This window comes from Choristoneura fumiferana, chromosome 17 (genome assembly GCF_025370935.1).
Source record: "Choristoneura fumiferana chromosome 17, NRCan_CFum_1, whole genome shotgun sequence".
Taxonomy (NCBI): Eukaryota; Metazoa; Arthropoda; class Insecta; order Lepidoptera; family Tortricidae; genus Choristoneura; species Choristoneura fumiferana.
In genome coordinates, this window is record NC_133488.1 from 14,625,546 (window position 1) to 14,641,905 (window position 16,360).

General features: G+C 36.4%; 2 protein-coding genes across 2 annotated transcripts; one reads left to right on the top strand and one right to left on the bottom strand.

The window, feature by feature from the left end:
- Nucleotides 1-799: 799 nt before the first annotated feature.
- LOC141436793 (zinc finger HIT domain-containing protein 3) lies at nt 800-2,594 on the top strand. Its single transcript, XM_074099845.1, has 3 exons — nt 800-1,079; nt 1,371-1,516; nt 2,349-2,594. The coding sequence occupies exons 1-3, from the start codon at nt 1,018-1,020 to the stop codon at nt 2,531-2,533; spliced, it is 393 nt and encodes a 130-aa protein (XP_073955946.1). The 5' UTR covers nt 800-1,017; the 3' UTR covers nt 2,534-2,594.
- A 642-nt stretch (nt 2,595-3,236) lies between these two features.
- Nucleotides 3,237-12,105, bottom strand: xmas (RRM_XMAS2 and SAC3_GANP domain-containing protein xmas). Its single transcript, XM_074099844.1, has 10 exons — nt 11,785-12,105; nt 11,000-11,209; nt 10,204-10,313; nt 9,830-9,935; nt 9,422-9,571; nt 9,045-9,162; nt 8,352-8,534; nt 8,033-8,120; nt 7,557-7,792; nt 3,237-7,082 (listed from the first exon to the last, which is right to left on the bottom strand). Exons 1-10 carry the CDS (start codon nt 11,853-11,855, stop codon nt 3,324-3,326), a joined length of 5,031 nt encoding a protein of 1,676 aa, XP_073955945.1. The 5' UTR covers nt 11,856-12,105; the 3' UTR covers nt 3,237-3,323.
- Between the last annotated feature and the right edge of the window lie 4,255 nt (nt 12,106-16,360).

The following is a 16,360-nucleotide window of genomic DNA, read 5'->3' on the forward strand; positions in this document are numbered from 1 at the left end:
TCGAAATTATACTTAATTGAGTGTACCTATAGCTCAGAACCCACAAACAATTGTTGACGGAGCTGGTGCGTCGTGACAAGAACCACCCCAGCGTCGTTATGTGGTCGGTGGCCAACGAGCCCGCAACACAAGAGGATCAGTCAGATTGTTACTTCAAGTAAATACACGACACGTAATATAAATAGAAAACGAAATTATTTTCATCACACTTGCCCGTAAGCAGTTGCTATTTCATTTCCTCGCAATCGAAGTGAAAAGCAGTGTAAAACTCGAGCATTAACCGTACCGGCTCGGGTGGCTATATGAACGTCTTGGGTAAAATGGCCCGTTTTATACTCTTGTTGTACAACCTACTATTCGTTATCTGTTCAAAGCATTATTTGTTGATTTTTCTGTTTATCCCTACTGTGGGGCTACCTACAACGAAATTCGAAAATCCAGCCAGGCTCTATTACTACGAAGTGCAAAATTCGAACTTCATATCTTGCCGTCCCGCTGACGCTAGTATAATTGTTTCTTTAAAAAAATATGGCTCTGTCCATTTGAGGCCAATTTTGCCAGTGTCTAGTAGTTTTTGCCGGTGTACGGTAAAAAAATTCTAGAAAACGAAATATATTTATACGAGAGTGATACGACACGGACAGTAGTTGGACAGTAGAGGTACGATATGACAAGCAGGCATGTAAACGTAAACGCTTATGAATGCAGTTATTTAAATGACTTGAACACACTAGACCAGCTGTTTTGACACTACGCAGTGAAGTCAAGTAATGTCAATTGTCAATTCAATTGTCAGTGTCACGGTTGTTTGACTACTTCACTTCACTGCTCAAGACAAGTGACACTGCCTGCTTGGTTTTTTATTATTTTACTTTGCTTCTTTGCTAAACAAGTGGAAAACGAACGTTTCTCTTCATTATATGTTTAAAAATTATCATTTAATCAGTTCAGTAGTTAACAAATAATTAGTTTGTATTATTAATTATTTATTATTACAAATAATATAACACTATAAAAATGACCTGTATTATATGTGGGGAACATTCAAATTACAAATGTCCCACATGTCTACAACCTTAGTAAGTTTCCATCAGATTATATCTCCAATATTTAGACTTGTTTTCCCCGCGTAGAAGAAGTTCAATTGTTTTCCCTGTGAATTGGGATGTTTTTACAGTAGTTTGTAAGCGAATCCAGAACGCTTACTTATTTACTTTTTAAGATTTTTAACCCTCAAAAGTCAGGATTATTTATTCCATGGCTTTAAATATGTAGTATTTTTCTTATTTTATTCAAAAGAACAAAACAGTATAATGAAATTTATCACATTGTATATCCATGTTAGTGATTATTTGCTTAATTTGTTTCAGCTGCTCAGTAGCCTGCTGTAAGCAACACAAAGCGCTTCCGTGCACGGCGCCACCTAAGCCACAACCTACAGAACCACTAGAAACAAAGGATCAGTATGAATTCCCAACTGAAGACACTGTTCCTCTAGAAAAATTAAAATTACTAGGTAACTTTTATATATTTAATATTTAAAAAGATGACCACAGTTATTAGAGAACCTGACTATATTGTATTTCAATCCAATTTAAGAAAAGAAAAGTGTAAACAAAGACACCATTATCCCGACCACAGACATTATAGTGATGTGAAAACCTAGAACCTATTGCAAAACAATTAGTGTTCAGCAAATTAATTAATTTATTAAGTAACTAAAAAGATCAAAGTATTTTTGTCTATTTTATTATTTACAATACTTGATTTAGTTCCAGACTTTATTCAATAATAAAAGCAGTAACTATTTTACAATTTTAAGGTAAGTAAATAAAAATTGCTTTTTCAAATCAAGTGATTAGACATCTAGTTAAAAGACACTATAATTCTATTGATATACCATATACAAAACGCATTTGATTCAGCAGAATAATGCATGAGATTTTTTTAGCAAGCGATCTTGACATGTCTTTTTATTGAAAAACAATTTTGAATCATATGTCACAGCAAATATGTAACAAATAGCAAGGACATTATGATCATTACATTCTTTTGGTATCATAAGCAATAGTCATTGTTTTTTGAAAACGTTTTTCAATAAAAAGACTCATCAAGATTGTTTACCCTTTTTCTAATGCCAAAAAAAACGAAGTATAGTCTGGGGTGTTTCATACTATATATTTAAGTATATTTATCCATTGCCTAGTACTGATAACACAAGCTATGCTTAATTTGGGCCAGACTAAGTTAATTGGTTTGAATTGTCTGATGTTATTTATTATTTACTTATTGTAAGATCTCTATTAATCCATCAACAATGTTATTTTTTAATAATCTTTTTGTTTCAGAGAAATCTGAAGAATTAAAGCAGTGTTTAGCTAATCCTCATGTGAGAGAAATACTTAAGGTTTTGGACAGTGCTCTGCGTCCAGACTCATTGATCCAAGAATACATGCAAGAGCCAATCTTCACAGAGTTTGTAGATGCCTGTTTAAAAGTTGTTCAGCCTCCAGGAGAGGCTGAAGTTAGATAACTTTTTATTTTTCTTAATAAGCCTATACTATAGAGAATAAAGTATATTTGACCCATTTGAAGCAGGCTGTTTCATATGCCATCCTTAGGATTAAACGTTCTTTTAGTTCATTGATTTAATGTTGGTTAAATAGAAAAAGTTGTCAAATGCTTTAAGTCAGGATGTAGGCAGAAAGAGGTTTTGAATGCAATCACGAGCACCCATGTTGCATCAAGTAACAAGCCTCTGGCACAGAATAGATAATAGTACAACCTCTGGGTTTATTTTGATCACTTTGGATGAGACAGTATTAATGAACATTTTGGATGTTACGATATATTTTGGACATATTATCACTATCAGTATGACTAATGTCATGCAATCAAATTAGGTACCTACTTATCCGTGGGAATCGATCGATTGTTACGGCAACATGCAGTGGCGTAGCTACCGGAAGGCTAGACGGGGCAGTGCCCCGGGGCCCCCTTGGACACTGACTTACAAACTATCCCTAAATGAGAAATCTGGAGTATGTTGAATTCGGAAAACAACGAATACGGACAAACTACTTTAAATAGTTTAGTTGGGGCCCTAGTTTATTTTTTGCTCCAGGGCTTTTGGTTATCTAGCTACGCCACTGGCAACATGCCACTGGTAAGCACTAAAATATATATTTTTTGCATGCACCTTTAATATCTTTTAATAAATAAAACATGCCAAAAACTTAGGAAAAATTGATTTTATTTCTTAAAACAAAATATTTATTACTATTTCCTTAATCTGTATACAATGCCAGGTCATACCAAAAGTATTATGCATCCAAAAGAGCAGCTTGTAACCTTCTTTCTAGTTCCATAGACTTTTTACTTTCCTCCTCTAATTGACTTTCTAGTTTATAAACAGCTTCCATGCAATCTGTGTACTTCATAATCTTAGACTCAGCATCTTTGATACTCTCTTCTACTAAAGTACAATCTTTATCGTCAAGTGTTAAATATTCCAGCGACTCTAAGGCAATTTTTTGGCGTTTCGCATGTATAAACTCATCTAATGTATCCTCATATTCTAAAGCCTTGTGTTTTAAATTGTATATCATATCCACTTCATACAGCCAAAATGCATTTCGATATTCTTCCAGATCTGTTTTCTTATATACAGCATATCTATTTTCAAGATCTCTCAGACTGTTAATTTTTTCATAAACTATTAAGTTTAGGAAACATCCAAAATCAAAATTTTCAAAGTATGTTTTAAAATTTTCATGTGGCATCCTCAATATGTCCGATAATTCGAATAACGTAACTCCAAGAGTGCTCTTTTCTGGATATTGAAACCAACCAATCTGGGTGCAGTAAGCGTATATTTGTTCTTTTATATTATCAACAGTTGCTGGACGACAGTCCGCGACAGGGTTCGGCAGTTTTAAATGTTTCATCAGGTTTTTTATTTCTGATAAATTATCAGAATTTCTTGCACTGCTAGTGATGTATTCATATGGTTTAGGATATACAGGTGAATCATTTAAGTACTCCTTTAGTTCTAAAGGAAACAAGGGATAATTTAGCTGATCTTCATCTGTAATAATTTGAGTCAGCTTGTCAACTCCCATGTTATAGCACTGGACCAGTTTATTTAAGTCCTTCATAACTGTATCCACGCGAGTATCTTTTATACTTCTCAGCTGTAACCAAATTTCGTTCCCAAGATACCTCTCGCAAATCGATTTCAAATAATCTATTTCGAGCGGAGGAACTCCCGGATAATTTTTTGCCAGCCATTTCAATGCACTTTTGGTACACTTTGTTAAAGAATCCAAAACATTTTTAGCATCTACAATGAAAATTTTAAAAGCGGATATCTTTTTAGTATTGACACAGTTAGTTAGGAAGTGTTCTAAGTTTTCATTACGCATTGCAGGTATAACAATCGCAATAGGAACCGTTTGATATGGATATCTACTCTGTAAGGTTTCTTCAATAGTTTTAATCAAATCATATTCATTATCAGTTGTATAAAATAGCAAAGAATTAGTACCTTCCATAGCTTCACTACAATCTCCTTTACATTTGCTTTTCAAGCTTACAGATATAGCAAAATCCATTAACTGATTCCAAGTTTGTTTGCCTACATATATCAAACTGCTGGAAACTTCATGGTCTTTTTTGTCACTGAAAGAATCTAATAACCATTTATCAATATCAATCTTTCTATACATCCATTGTCCACCAGGTGATATTAGAGTTATTTTCCAGAAAAAACCCTTGTCATACGAGTAATTAATATGTTTCATTCGTTTTATTAGCGAGGATTTGATTATTTCCATTAAGTTTAATGATTCAGGAGCAGGTAATTGCGGCAACTCGCCTGTAAATCTGTATCCTTTATGTATGTTGTTCATATTTTTCAACGAAGCACCTTCCACTAAACGTTTAAGATAGGACGCCTCTTGTGCTGGAGTTTTGTCAGTAATCCAAACTGGTGTGTCTTCCAAAAGGTTTCTTCTTTTCAGGTTTCTTACCAAATGCCTTCGCCAAACATCAAACCACTTTCTCATTAGTTTTTGAGCATATATTTTTTCTGCCAGCATTTCTGCGTAGCAGATTTCGGCACATAACTGTGTGACAATTTCCTCTGTGACAACTCCAGCAAAATCTATTAACTTATTTAGTTTATCTAATTCTTCTTTCATTAGATCTCTTACTGACTCATCTTTAATTTCATCAATTAACTCTTCTGTTACCTCAGACGATTCTTTGTCCACTCTTAACTTAAATAGCCGCTCTATCTCAGCTTTGCGCCTAAGTTCAGCTTTTCTAGCTTCCTCAACTCTTTTCCTTTCTTCTTCTTCTTCCAACAGTCTTTTCAACTCTTCTTGTTTTCTCTGCTCCTCCTTTTTTCTCTCCTCTTCCATACGTTTGAGTTCTAGTTCTTTTCTTTTAAGTTCTTCTTGGCGCTTTTTCTCTTCTTGCAGTTTTAATTCATGCCTTCGCTCTTCTTCCTTTCGAATTTCTTCCATCCTTCGCATTTCCTCCTCTCTTATTTTTTGCTCATGAATTTTTTGTGCCTCTAATTCATTTTGAGCATCATCATTGAAGTCATAGATGTCTCCATTCTTAGGCTCATTGACAGGTGTAAAAATGTTTTGCGCAAGTGCTGGATTTTCAGTTCTTATAGCGCTTTTAAACAGGCTTCCTGGGGATACAGCATTTTGTTCTCCATTAGAAGCGAATATTGATTTAGGCTGCAAGGTTGTGTCGACTTTTTCCAAAATTGGCTTATCCTTGTTGAAAGCTCCAAAAACGCTTGATGGATTTTTTATATCGCCAGTTTGATTTGAGAATTTACCAAATATATTTCCCGTTTGAGAATGATCTGCATCAGATTTACCAAAGATATTATTGTTGGAGTTTGCAAAGATATTTTTACTTCCAAATACAGCTTCATCTTTTTTCGAAAAAATATTACTGCCTGAGTTGCTATCAACCAACTTTTTAAGATCTTGTTTAGTGTCATTTATTGGTTGGCTAAATATAGAACTTTTAGTTTCTGGCCTTTTGAATAGTCTCTCACCAGGTTTAGATTCCCCAAATGTGGTTTGACTCTTAAAAAGATCAGCACTCTTATCTACAGGTTTTCCAAAAACATTTGTAACTCCATTATTATTTGTTGGCATACTGAATAAATTGTCTTTATTTTCTTGCGGTTTCGAAAAGACGAAAAAGCCTTTTCCGGGGCTATCCATCTTCTCTGGTGAATTATTTATGATCTCTATTGGAGCTACTGGGATAGCTGGTTTAAAGGAAAACAATGTTTTGCTCCTTCCACCCGAGTCATCAGTTCGAAGAGCAGCATTAGACCGCCCTGGACTCAGCGATTTTGCTTCAGGTTGACCAAAAACATTTGCCTTCTTCTCTGCTAATCTATCCATCACTGCATATCCTTTACTACCTTGAGCTAGACGCCGAATTTCATCTCTAAGACTTTGCAAGTCTTTGTTGCTGTCATTTGATGTACTGTATCCCTGGTCCAGAGCAGTCAAGGCCTCCTCTTTAAGGGTGCCATCTTTGTTGAAACTGGAATATGGGAGATTCCGTCCGAAATCAACAATGGGTACCTGCCCACCCGCTATGACGGCGCCTACCTTGTGCTGCCGCTTTGATTCAATTAGGTCAGGGGCGCGTGCGACCGGGTACGGGTCACTGTCTTCTATGAACTGATTTCTATCTAGTATGACTGTCAGACCGGATTCATCGGTTTTTGCGAAACGCAAACCATAGTGATTCACAAAAGATTTCATACTGTCAACTGTTTCAAATGCAAGAGCATTCATTAACTCTTCTGCTGGGTACCGAGAGCCACCTCTAGGAGCAAATCCTTTGACGATTCTGGCGAGGGCTCTCGCGCGAACATCATTGAAATATCTCAGCAGAATACACGCTTGCAAATATGTGGCTTTCTCTTTGACTAGACGGAAAAATCGGATGTAGTTGTTATTGTCCAACGCATTGAAAACTTTTATAGCAAACGTAATCGCTTCGGACTTTTGTATGTCTTGCGGCAAATGTTTTATCTGAAAAGGTAAACAGAAGTTTGAAAAACGGTTAATTAAAAAATAAATAGTTATTTAATTTTTCTCAAACATGACATGAAATATTGACGTTGTGTTACAAATAATAAGCCGAGAAGTATCGCGCTGCAGGCGCTGTGGCTCAGCTGCGTGCGCGCGGTCACTAGCGGCCTGCAAAGAGATTTCATGCAACCTTGCAGGCCGCTGGCCGGCAATGCCACCGTCTTTTGTTTCACGGCTCTGCGGTACGCACGCAGCCCACGCCCAGCAACACCACAGCACGCACAGCAGCACCGCCAGCAGCCAGCGCGACACGCGCGTACACAACACCGCGACCAGACTAGCGTCCCGCCAACTTCATTTCTTGTTTTCTTTATTTTATTTCATGTAACGTTTGAGAAAAGCACTATACAAGCCTCGGCCGGCAACCCCCTACTTCCCGGCCTCTACAGTAATGTACTATTGTGATATTCTTACCTCCCACCAGAAGTTAGCATCGCCAAGGTTTAGCAGAGCGATGTATCCCCTGAACTCGGCCTCGCGTGGCTTGTGCTCGGGGGCCACGTCGGAGTACATGTGCTTGAGTGTTTGCAGGCACTTGGTGAGATTGTCGGTGTTCAGTTTCTGGTCGAACTGCGTGTGCTCGAGGTCGGCGAGCCGCGCCGCGCAGTGCGCGTGGAAACGGGCACACATCTCCACCAACCGGATAGACTCTGAAATTAATCGCAATACTTTTATCTACTTGGACTGTGACTGTCTGTCTACTAGTACTAGGAGTACAAATTTGCAACAAATTTTTAGCTGCAGTTGTTTATTACTTTTCTGATAATATAATATTCTGATATCTTTTTAACAGAATCAAGTTTACTACACATACATTGTAATGGTTTAAAAACATTTTTTCTATTATTATGTTCTGGAGACTAGAAAACAAATATGACTGTATTGCGTACCTGCACAACAAAGAGCCTGTTGTGTTATATCCTTCCGTATACCACGGAAACGGTCCCACATGAAATGAAACCAATCGGCAAGGGTAACCTGAAGAAATAATAAAAAATATTAAAGTAAAAGGCCTAATTAGTGCCAATGTGTTCTTATTACCGACATTGAGACGAAAATTCGTACAAAAAATGTACATGTACTTAAACATCAACCCTCAACACACCAAGCAGCAAAACCCTTTTAGAACATTGAGTTTATTATCACCATGACTAATTTAATATCATTGGTAATGCAGCTTCCAGCATGACTGATTTCATGTTTACTTACTTGTCTTGTAGTATCAGCTATCTCGCACAATAGGTAAGCACAGGTCCGTTCCAAGACCACTGCAGGTCGCAGCTCATAGCACATCGGAATCTCCTGATCAGCTGAACTACGGCTGTACTGCTTGACAGCTCGCCATGCTTCCAATTGGTAGTCGCAGTCAGGTACAGTTTCCAGAGACATGACCTGCATGATAAGCGTAATGAGGGCTATCTTTTGCTCACTAGATGGCGCACTGTTGCGTGAGGTTTTTAAGTGTGCTTTCAAAGTCTGTTATTACGGGGTGAAAACAAAGTTAGATTAAAATCATATTTATACACTTACAGAGCATGCCACAGTGTTGCAGTCCCCGTTTTGTTCGGAAAAAAGGGAGGACAAATGTTTCCGAAAGATATGTCTCGCACGACTTTATTGCCCCGGAACGCATATTTGCCATAATTAATTTCATATATTACAAATACAAAATTATCTAATTAGAAATAAACCCGCGTAGCTCACTCAAAAACTATGAGATTGACATTTCGGAGACCTCACGCTACACTAGCGCCTCTAGTGGCGAATTCATTCGCGATAGCCCTCATTGATATACTATTGCTTATATTGACCCTAACATCAATATTTATTGCATAGAAGATCTTCTGGAAGACATGGAGTGCTTTAAATTATAAATTATGTTTATTGCCTTGTATTGCTTACCTGGTGTTCAGCCTGTCTATGGAGTCGTTCTTTTTCGGGGCACATGTCGGGGCAAGTGCCGATGGTGGCGCCACCGATCTTTACACGCGCACCGGCACCACCCCATGCTCTCAAGATTCTAAACAGATACAATTTATCTTTTTATTTATTATACATGGTGTTATAGCTGGAAAAATATGCAAGTTGAAGTGGCAATGGGTGGGGCCTCCCACCAGGTGGACTGACGACATCGATGATAAAATACATGTTTTTTCCAGAGTTTTGCATCACAAAATATAAACCGATTTTTTTTATATGAATGGACCATTACATGAAATCACCAGAATGTGTTCATCCAATCTTAAGACTTGCAGATGAATAAAAAAGTCACATATTACCTGTCACGGGCATCCAATATTCTCCATTGCTCATCAGGAGTTTGTGATATCTTATATCGCAGCTGGTGCAGTTCTGAGGCTGCTTCAGAAGTGCTGAGAGTTGTTTGGGACACAACTATAACTGGTGACTCGATGCTAATTTTGGATTGCCTGTAGTGTTTTTAAAAATTTCATTTTTAATGAAGCTTTTATTGCTGACTGTCATTTTTGACTGTACTTGTATTGTCATCAACTACATATTCATATTGATTCAACCACTGGAAGTGGATCAAAATGAACTTGCAAGATTTGAACCAAACAAATAAAGAACTATGTATATGAGGTTGAACAAAAGCTTGTTAGGTATATAAATACAATAAAAAAATCAACATGATACACCTAAACATTCAGGAAATGTTAAATACTTACAATATAACTGGTTTTTCTCGAACTGGGGCTTTTTTTCTCAAAGGTGACTGGTTAACGACATGTGATCTGGAGACGGATTTGATTTTTTCAGGGCTTGTATCCATGCCTGAAAAAATGTTTTGTCAAAAAATATTAGACTTCCAAAACTATTTCAAAATATATGATCATACACAACATATTGTTTATATAATGTCTTAAACTTTCGGACTTTAGGACTTATCACACTAACACACACAAGTAATATTTACCTCGACATTTCGGCAACATTCCAGTGGCCGTGGTGGTCGTGGTCTTGTGTGTGTCAGCGTGATAAGTTCTGTGCATGGTATTTTGACTATATTGTTTATAGTTGGAGAATGCAATATTGTACTTACGACTTTGCCTTGTTACAATAGATGGACCACCACCCATTGCTGACAATTCTTCTTCCACATCAGAGTCTGGAACCCAGTCAGGGTCATCATCTCTTTTGCTTTTTCTTCTTCTAAAGTATGAAACAACAAGAATATAATTACAATAAAAGTTTCAGGTGTACAGTAATTTGTTCAAAAATTATTCAGAAGACTGAAAATCAATCATCACATCATTTTCCAGCTAAATTTACATGTAAGTCTGTCACCCCATTTAAACATGTTGCCACAAAGCAAAGATAACACATCTCTATTTGAAAAACTTAGGACATTAAAATTTCAAACATAGATTTACAGTACAGATGGGCCGAATATTCGTATTATACCTATTCGGTATTCGGCAGATTTACCGAATCTTCATATTCGGCTAAATCACTAAATGTTCGGCAAAGTGGTACTCAAAATTTTTACCATGCCAGCCCATAAATGTATGAGCTGAGTGTTAAATGTGTTATTTTTATGAGGTATAGTGAGGCTTTATGTTTTTGTTGACACTGTAGCTTTATTTCCAATAACAGCAGATGAAAAAGATGCTTATTAATTAAAATCAAAATATAAGTAAGATCTTTACAATTAAAATAATATGTTAATACAATCAATCAGGTCTTTATTGTGAAAAATTAAGCAAGTATTAATTAAGTAAATATTTGGTTTGGTAACAGTTTTACCAAACATTCGGCTGAATATTCGTATTCGTTGAAACCCATGTTCGGCCCATCTCTAATTTACAGTTAGGTATTCAAGAATATATTATACTTACGTTCGGGGCTTAACTCGAGTTACGTCAAACATGAAGCCATCATAAGCTCCAGCATTTAACACAGCTTGCTCTACAGAAGAGGGCTGCTCATATTCCACAATACATGTCTGCTTCTTGGGCAATAAACGTATACGCTTCACTCGTCCAAATTTGCTAAAATGCTTCTTTGTTGCAGCTGGCTCAAACAGGCTTTCCGGAACATTTGTGCACCTTAAAAGAATACATAAATACATAGTTTATACATGGTTAAATGCAACTAAAACAATGGTTAGCTTAAATATTACTAGGTATAATATAACAGAGGCTGCTATGAGGCCTTTATCTGTACACAGAGTCAGTTGTTTCTTTAAATATAAAAAGAATACTATCATACTTGAAGCTTGAGGTCCCAGGTTCGATTCCCGCGTCGGGGCAGATATTTGTATGAAAAATTCGAATGTTTGTTCTCGGGTCTTGGGTGTTTAATACCTTGGGTATTAAGTATGTATCCATCTATATAATTATATTTATCCGTTGCTTAGAACCCATAACACAAGCTTTGCTAAACTTACTGTGGGACTAGGTCAATTGGTGTGAATTGTCCTGTGATATTTATTTATACTATACTATAATAAATATAATAGGGACCAGGTTACGACTTTGGTCTACTAACATTTGCTAAGCAAATTTTACATATTACAAAAGGATCATTGAGAATAGCAATAACATATTATATCTTCAAAATACAATGAGTTGTGTTGTATGTTCCAATAACCTTCACTGACGAACAATATTTATTTACTTACGTGATAGAAGTTTTCATGTTGAGGTTGACGCCAGGAGGGCTTTTCGTTATGGGACTTTTTATTTTTTCCATTTTATTATTTCGTTGTCTTAGAATAACAAGATCAACTTTGTTTTCATGCTACACAAGTAAAGGTTATTTTCAAAACCACATCACTGATTTGTATTATCTAGCTAGTTACATGATTTGAAATGTTTGTCAAAACGAGAAATTAAATTAACACGCACAAATCGCATGTTTCGCTAGGTACGCAATATATTTGACAATATTTTCGTTTCGCTCGCTGTTTGGCAGTTGCTTGGGGTTGGGGTGACATGACACTCTTTTCCGGCCCGGATAATACTGACATGGAAATACCGACCCTGTTTTTCGTGTATTCGCCCATAGAAACTAACAGGAGCTACTATGGGCGAAAACACGAAAAACAGGGTCGGTATTTCCATCCCGGTATTATCAGGGCCGGGAAAGAGTGTGACCCGGCGTAGGTTCTTTTTTTTTTATTCAACTGGATGGCAAACGAGCAAGTGGGTCTCCTGATGATACGAGATCACCACCGCCCATAGACACCTGCAACACCAGGGGGATTGCAGATGCGTTGCCAACCTAGAGGCCTAAGATGGGATACCTCAAGTGCCAGTAATTTCACCGGCTGTCTTACTCTCCACGCCGAAACACAACAGTGCAAGCACTGCTGTTTCACGGCAGGATTAGCGAGCAAGATGGTGGTAGCAATCCTGGCGGACCTTGCACAAGGTCCTACCACCTGCAAAGTAGGTACTCGACTCGCGATGCGTAAGGCATTTTTTAACTTCCCTTATTCCCTAGCTCCCTATCTAACAATGACATAACGATTTATTTATACAATGACAGCACATAGCTTTGGAAAGCCTGATTCCGAAGTAAATATAATGGGAAAATAACGAAATAAGCCGGCGCTAGCAATACATTTTAGATGCCTAAGCCTAATTTCCAATAAATACAAACTTGTTGTTGTTGTTTTTTTAGAAAAATATGGCTCTGCTGTCCATTGCAGGACAATTTTGCCAGTGTCTAGTAAGTTTTGCCGTTGTACGGTAAAAAAAATCTAGAAAACGAAATATGAGAGGTAATGGTGGAAGAACGATGACAGCGCCAAATACAAACTTAAATCAGCGCAAGCAGAAAAGGAATTCGAAAAAAATGATATTGCTCAAAGAAAAACGCCCCAATTCTACCCATATTTTGGAGTTGCCAGTGCAAGGTGTCAGTGAGAAGAAACTATTTAAGTTACATTTTATAAACGCAGCAACTTAATGCTGAGATTCAATATGATTATATGCGAGTACTGCCTTTTCGCAACGTAACGTTTGGCAACCAGTTTTCATTTCGCAACTTTTCATTTCGCAAACTCTAAATCTGTTAAAATTTCAAGATTTATTTCAGGGCCATCGTGTAGAAAGAACCCTTTAGGTTAGGTTAGGTTACTTTTATAAAAATCCTAATATATTTACATTTTCAGAAATATTTTACAGTTGGGAAATGAAAAGTTGCGAAATGAAACAGGTTGCCAAACGTTTTTCGGCGAAACATTAGTAAACCGATTATATGTACTCTGTGAATATGATGGAAGTAGCTACAACGCCATCTAGTGTAAAAAATGAATACAGTTCATATTAAAAACAGAGGGGCTACTACGAAACTCGCAAATCGAAGTTCATATCGCACCGTCCCTTTCACGTCAGCGGGACGGCAACATAGGTACGAAGTTCGAGTATAAGGCCGATAGGCCTGTCTGTCACTAGGTGGCGCTCTATCTTGGCTAGGAATTCCCAAATAGTGCGTCGCGACATCCAGGGCAATAAATTCAACACACACACACACACACACACATTTTTTTTTAGTTTATCTTTTTATGGATTTAATTTATATGTATGTATAGGTACCTAAGCCATAAACTAGGACTGGACTCACCTCCACCTATGCGATGTCTAGGTAAAACCGCGATGGGTACCTATCCGAGTCCTGTCTGTCCGTCCGTCCGTCTGTCACAGGGCTCTATCTCTTGTGAGCCGTAATAGCTAGGCACTTGAAATTTTCACAGAATATGTATTACCTACTGTGGTCGCTATAACAACGGTTATCTATTGTTTTCCCGAAAGTTATATGCTATAATTTCATTTTCCTGAAATTTCATATGCCGGAAACTTCATTTGTCCGAATGTTTCGTTTACTAGAAAATTTATTTAATATATTCCTATTTTCCCGATAATTAGATGCCATAATGATACGAATGCAATAAGTATTGTTTTCCATAATATTAAGTGCAATATTATTATTTAATAGAATATTCAAACGCCATACCAAACTGTGTTTATTTAGATTGTAATTGATTAAAATTGCTTTTTTCTATTACTAATCTATCTATTATCTTTATTATCCAGGCTGCTGTAAAAAAAACCTAACATCGAAGGCTAAGGCGGGAGCGAAGCGGATTATAATAAAATGATAAAAAATTACTAGTTTCTGATTTATTCCTTTGTATTCACCCAACTAGCTATCTGGATACCAAATTTGAACTTTCTAGGTCATCTGGCACTGGGTTAGAATTTTGGCACTGGGTTAGAATTTTGATCTACAGGCGAGTCAGTGATATAAGTAAACTACGATTTTTGGATGTTAATATCTAAATAATTGTTTGTGTTTATAAAATTTGGAGCACGTGTGTATCTCATAAGTTTCAATAAATGAGCCAAATTTGACATGTTTATGTGAAATAGTTTTTGAGTTATGAGGAGGTCAAAAGTGGCTCCAAAAGGTTCGGGTAAAATTACACGGTGCTGCTCGCCAGTTCTGTTAGCTTGAACTTGGCTAGACTCGCTACCGCGTGTCTAGATGTAGATCATTATCATTATTATTTTATTACCTATTAAATTAGATACGAAGAAAATGTTACTTTTTTTACTGATCGAGTCAATAAGAAAATACACGGACCGACAAACGAATAACCCCGCCCGCTGTTTATTTATTTGTCTTGAACCATCTCTGAAGAAAGCGTAGGGCGACCGGGGACAAATGTAACAGCGGGTCGAAAGTAACAACGGCCTTGTTAAATTGAGTTATGCAGTGATCAAAATAGGTACCTCATGCGGACGTCCAGAGCTAGCAAATATCATTTCTCTGATTTTTACCCATTTATCTCAGCCTTAAGTAAAATTACAGGTCTTAACATGATTTAGCACCCCTGAATGAAGTAAAATTTTCAGATTGATCTATTTGACGCTTATTTATCATAAGAGCCATGATATCAACATGACTACTACTATTACTGTAATTCGGGTTCGGGTTAAAGATACTTTATTCTCAAAAGAATTACATTAAATTCACTTTTGTGAGAATATTTATACAATTTGCATTAATATTAGACTTAGAGCATGTACACGATACAAAATATATTTAAAAAAAAACAACTTAACAAAGCAAACGGGTGCGAAATGCGAATGAATTGTACAAAGAAGGTAGATTTACACAGTGATCTAGTAAGTACAATGATTGCTTCGGCCAGCACCGGCGCCCGCAGGCGGGTAGCTTTGGCCGGCCGGCACTAGGAGCAAAGCAATGCGAAATTAAATGAAATGGATGCGGCATTTGTTAACTTCTGCCAGTTGTATGGGTTACAATAAAATGTATTGTTACAAGTGGTGTATTAAATGTGCGCAATTTGCGTTTGTATATTCATATCTATAAGTAACCAGTATATTTATAAGAATTAGCTAAATAAAATAAAAAAAAGTTATGTTTATGTTAAGCAAAGTTGTTACTAACGGCAAATAGGTATGATGAGATTATTATTATTCTGTTGCTAATAAGAATAGAATATTTAAGTATTAGAATTTATACATTATTAATAATTTGTAATATTTTTTTTACTTTCCCGTATTTATATCTATGTATAAATATGAAAGCTAAAAACACTTTATTACAAAACAAGTATATAAGAATTATATTATGGCAATATTCTTTTTGACATATTCACTACATTTATTTTTAAATAAATTCAAAGATTTAATATTTCGGATATCTAAAGGCAAGCTATTATACAGTTTGACACCCTCAGATGATATATTTCGTCGTCCGTAGTTAGTTCTCGACCTGGTAACGATTACATTTTCTGCATTTCTATTACGATAGTTTTGAAGTTCTTTTTTTTTACTAAATGACAGTTTAGAATGTATATCTTTGTGTAATATTTTTGTTATAAGTAAACAACTGCTGTTTTATGGACATAAGTTTGGTTTCTCACGCTATAAGCAATGTAATTCTTTATTACATTGCTTATAGCGTCTTTTAAATTATTTTTATGCAAAACATTTATTTAGTGTATAGCTAAGGACGCATGAAATGAGAAAAACAGGGTGGGCACAAAAGTAACATAACGCATCAGGCTGGACAAAAAATCCTGAAAAATTACATTAAGGTCATAAGGCACTTACTTACACACTCAATTCTCAATTCTCCCTCTACTAAAACGTTCACAGGGATCGAGTTTAAATGGCACTTAGGATCACGATGAGCAGAAAGCATTTTATTTGCATACAAAA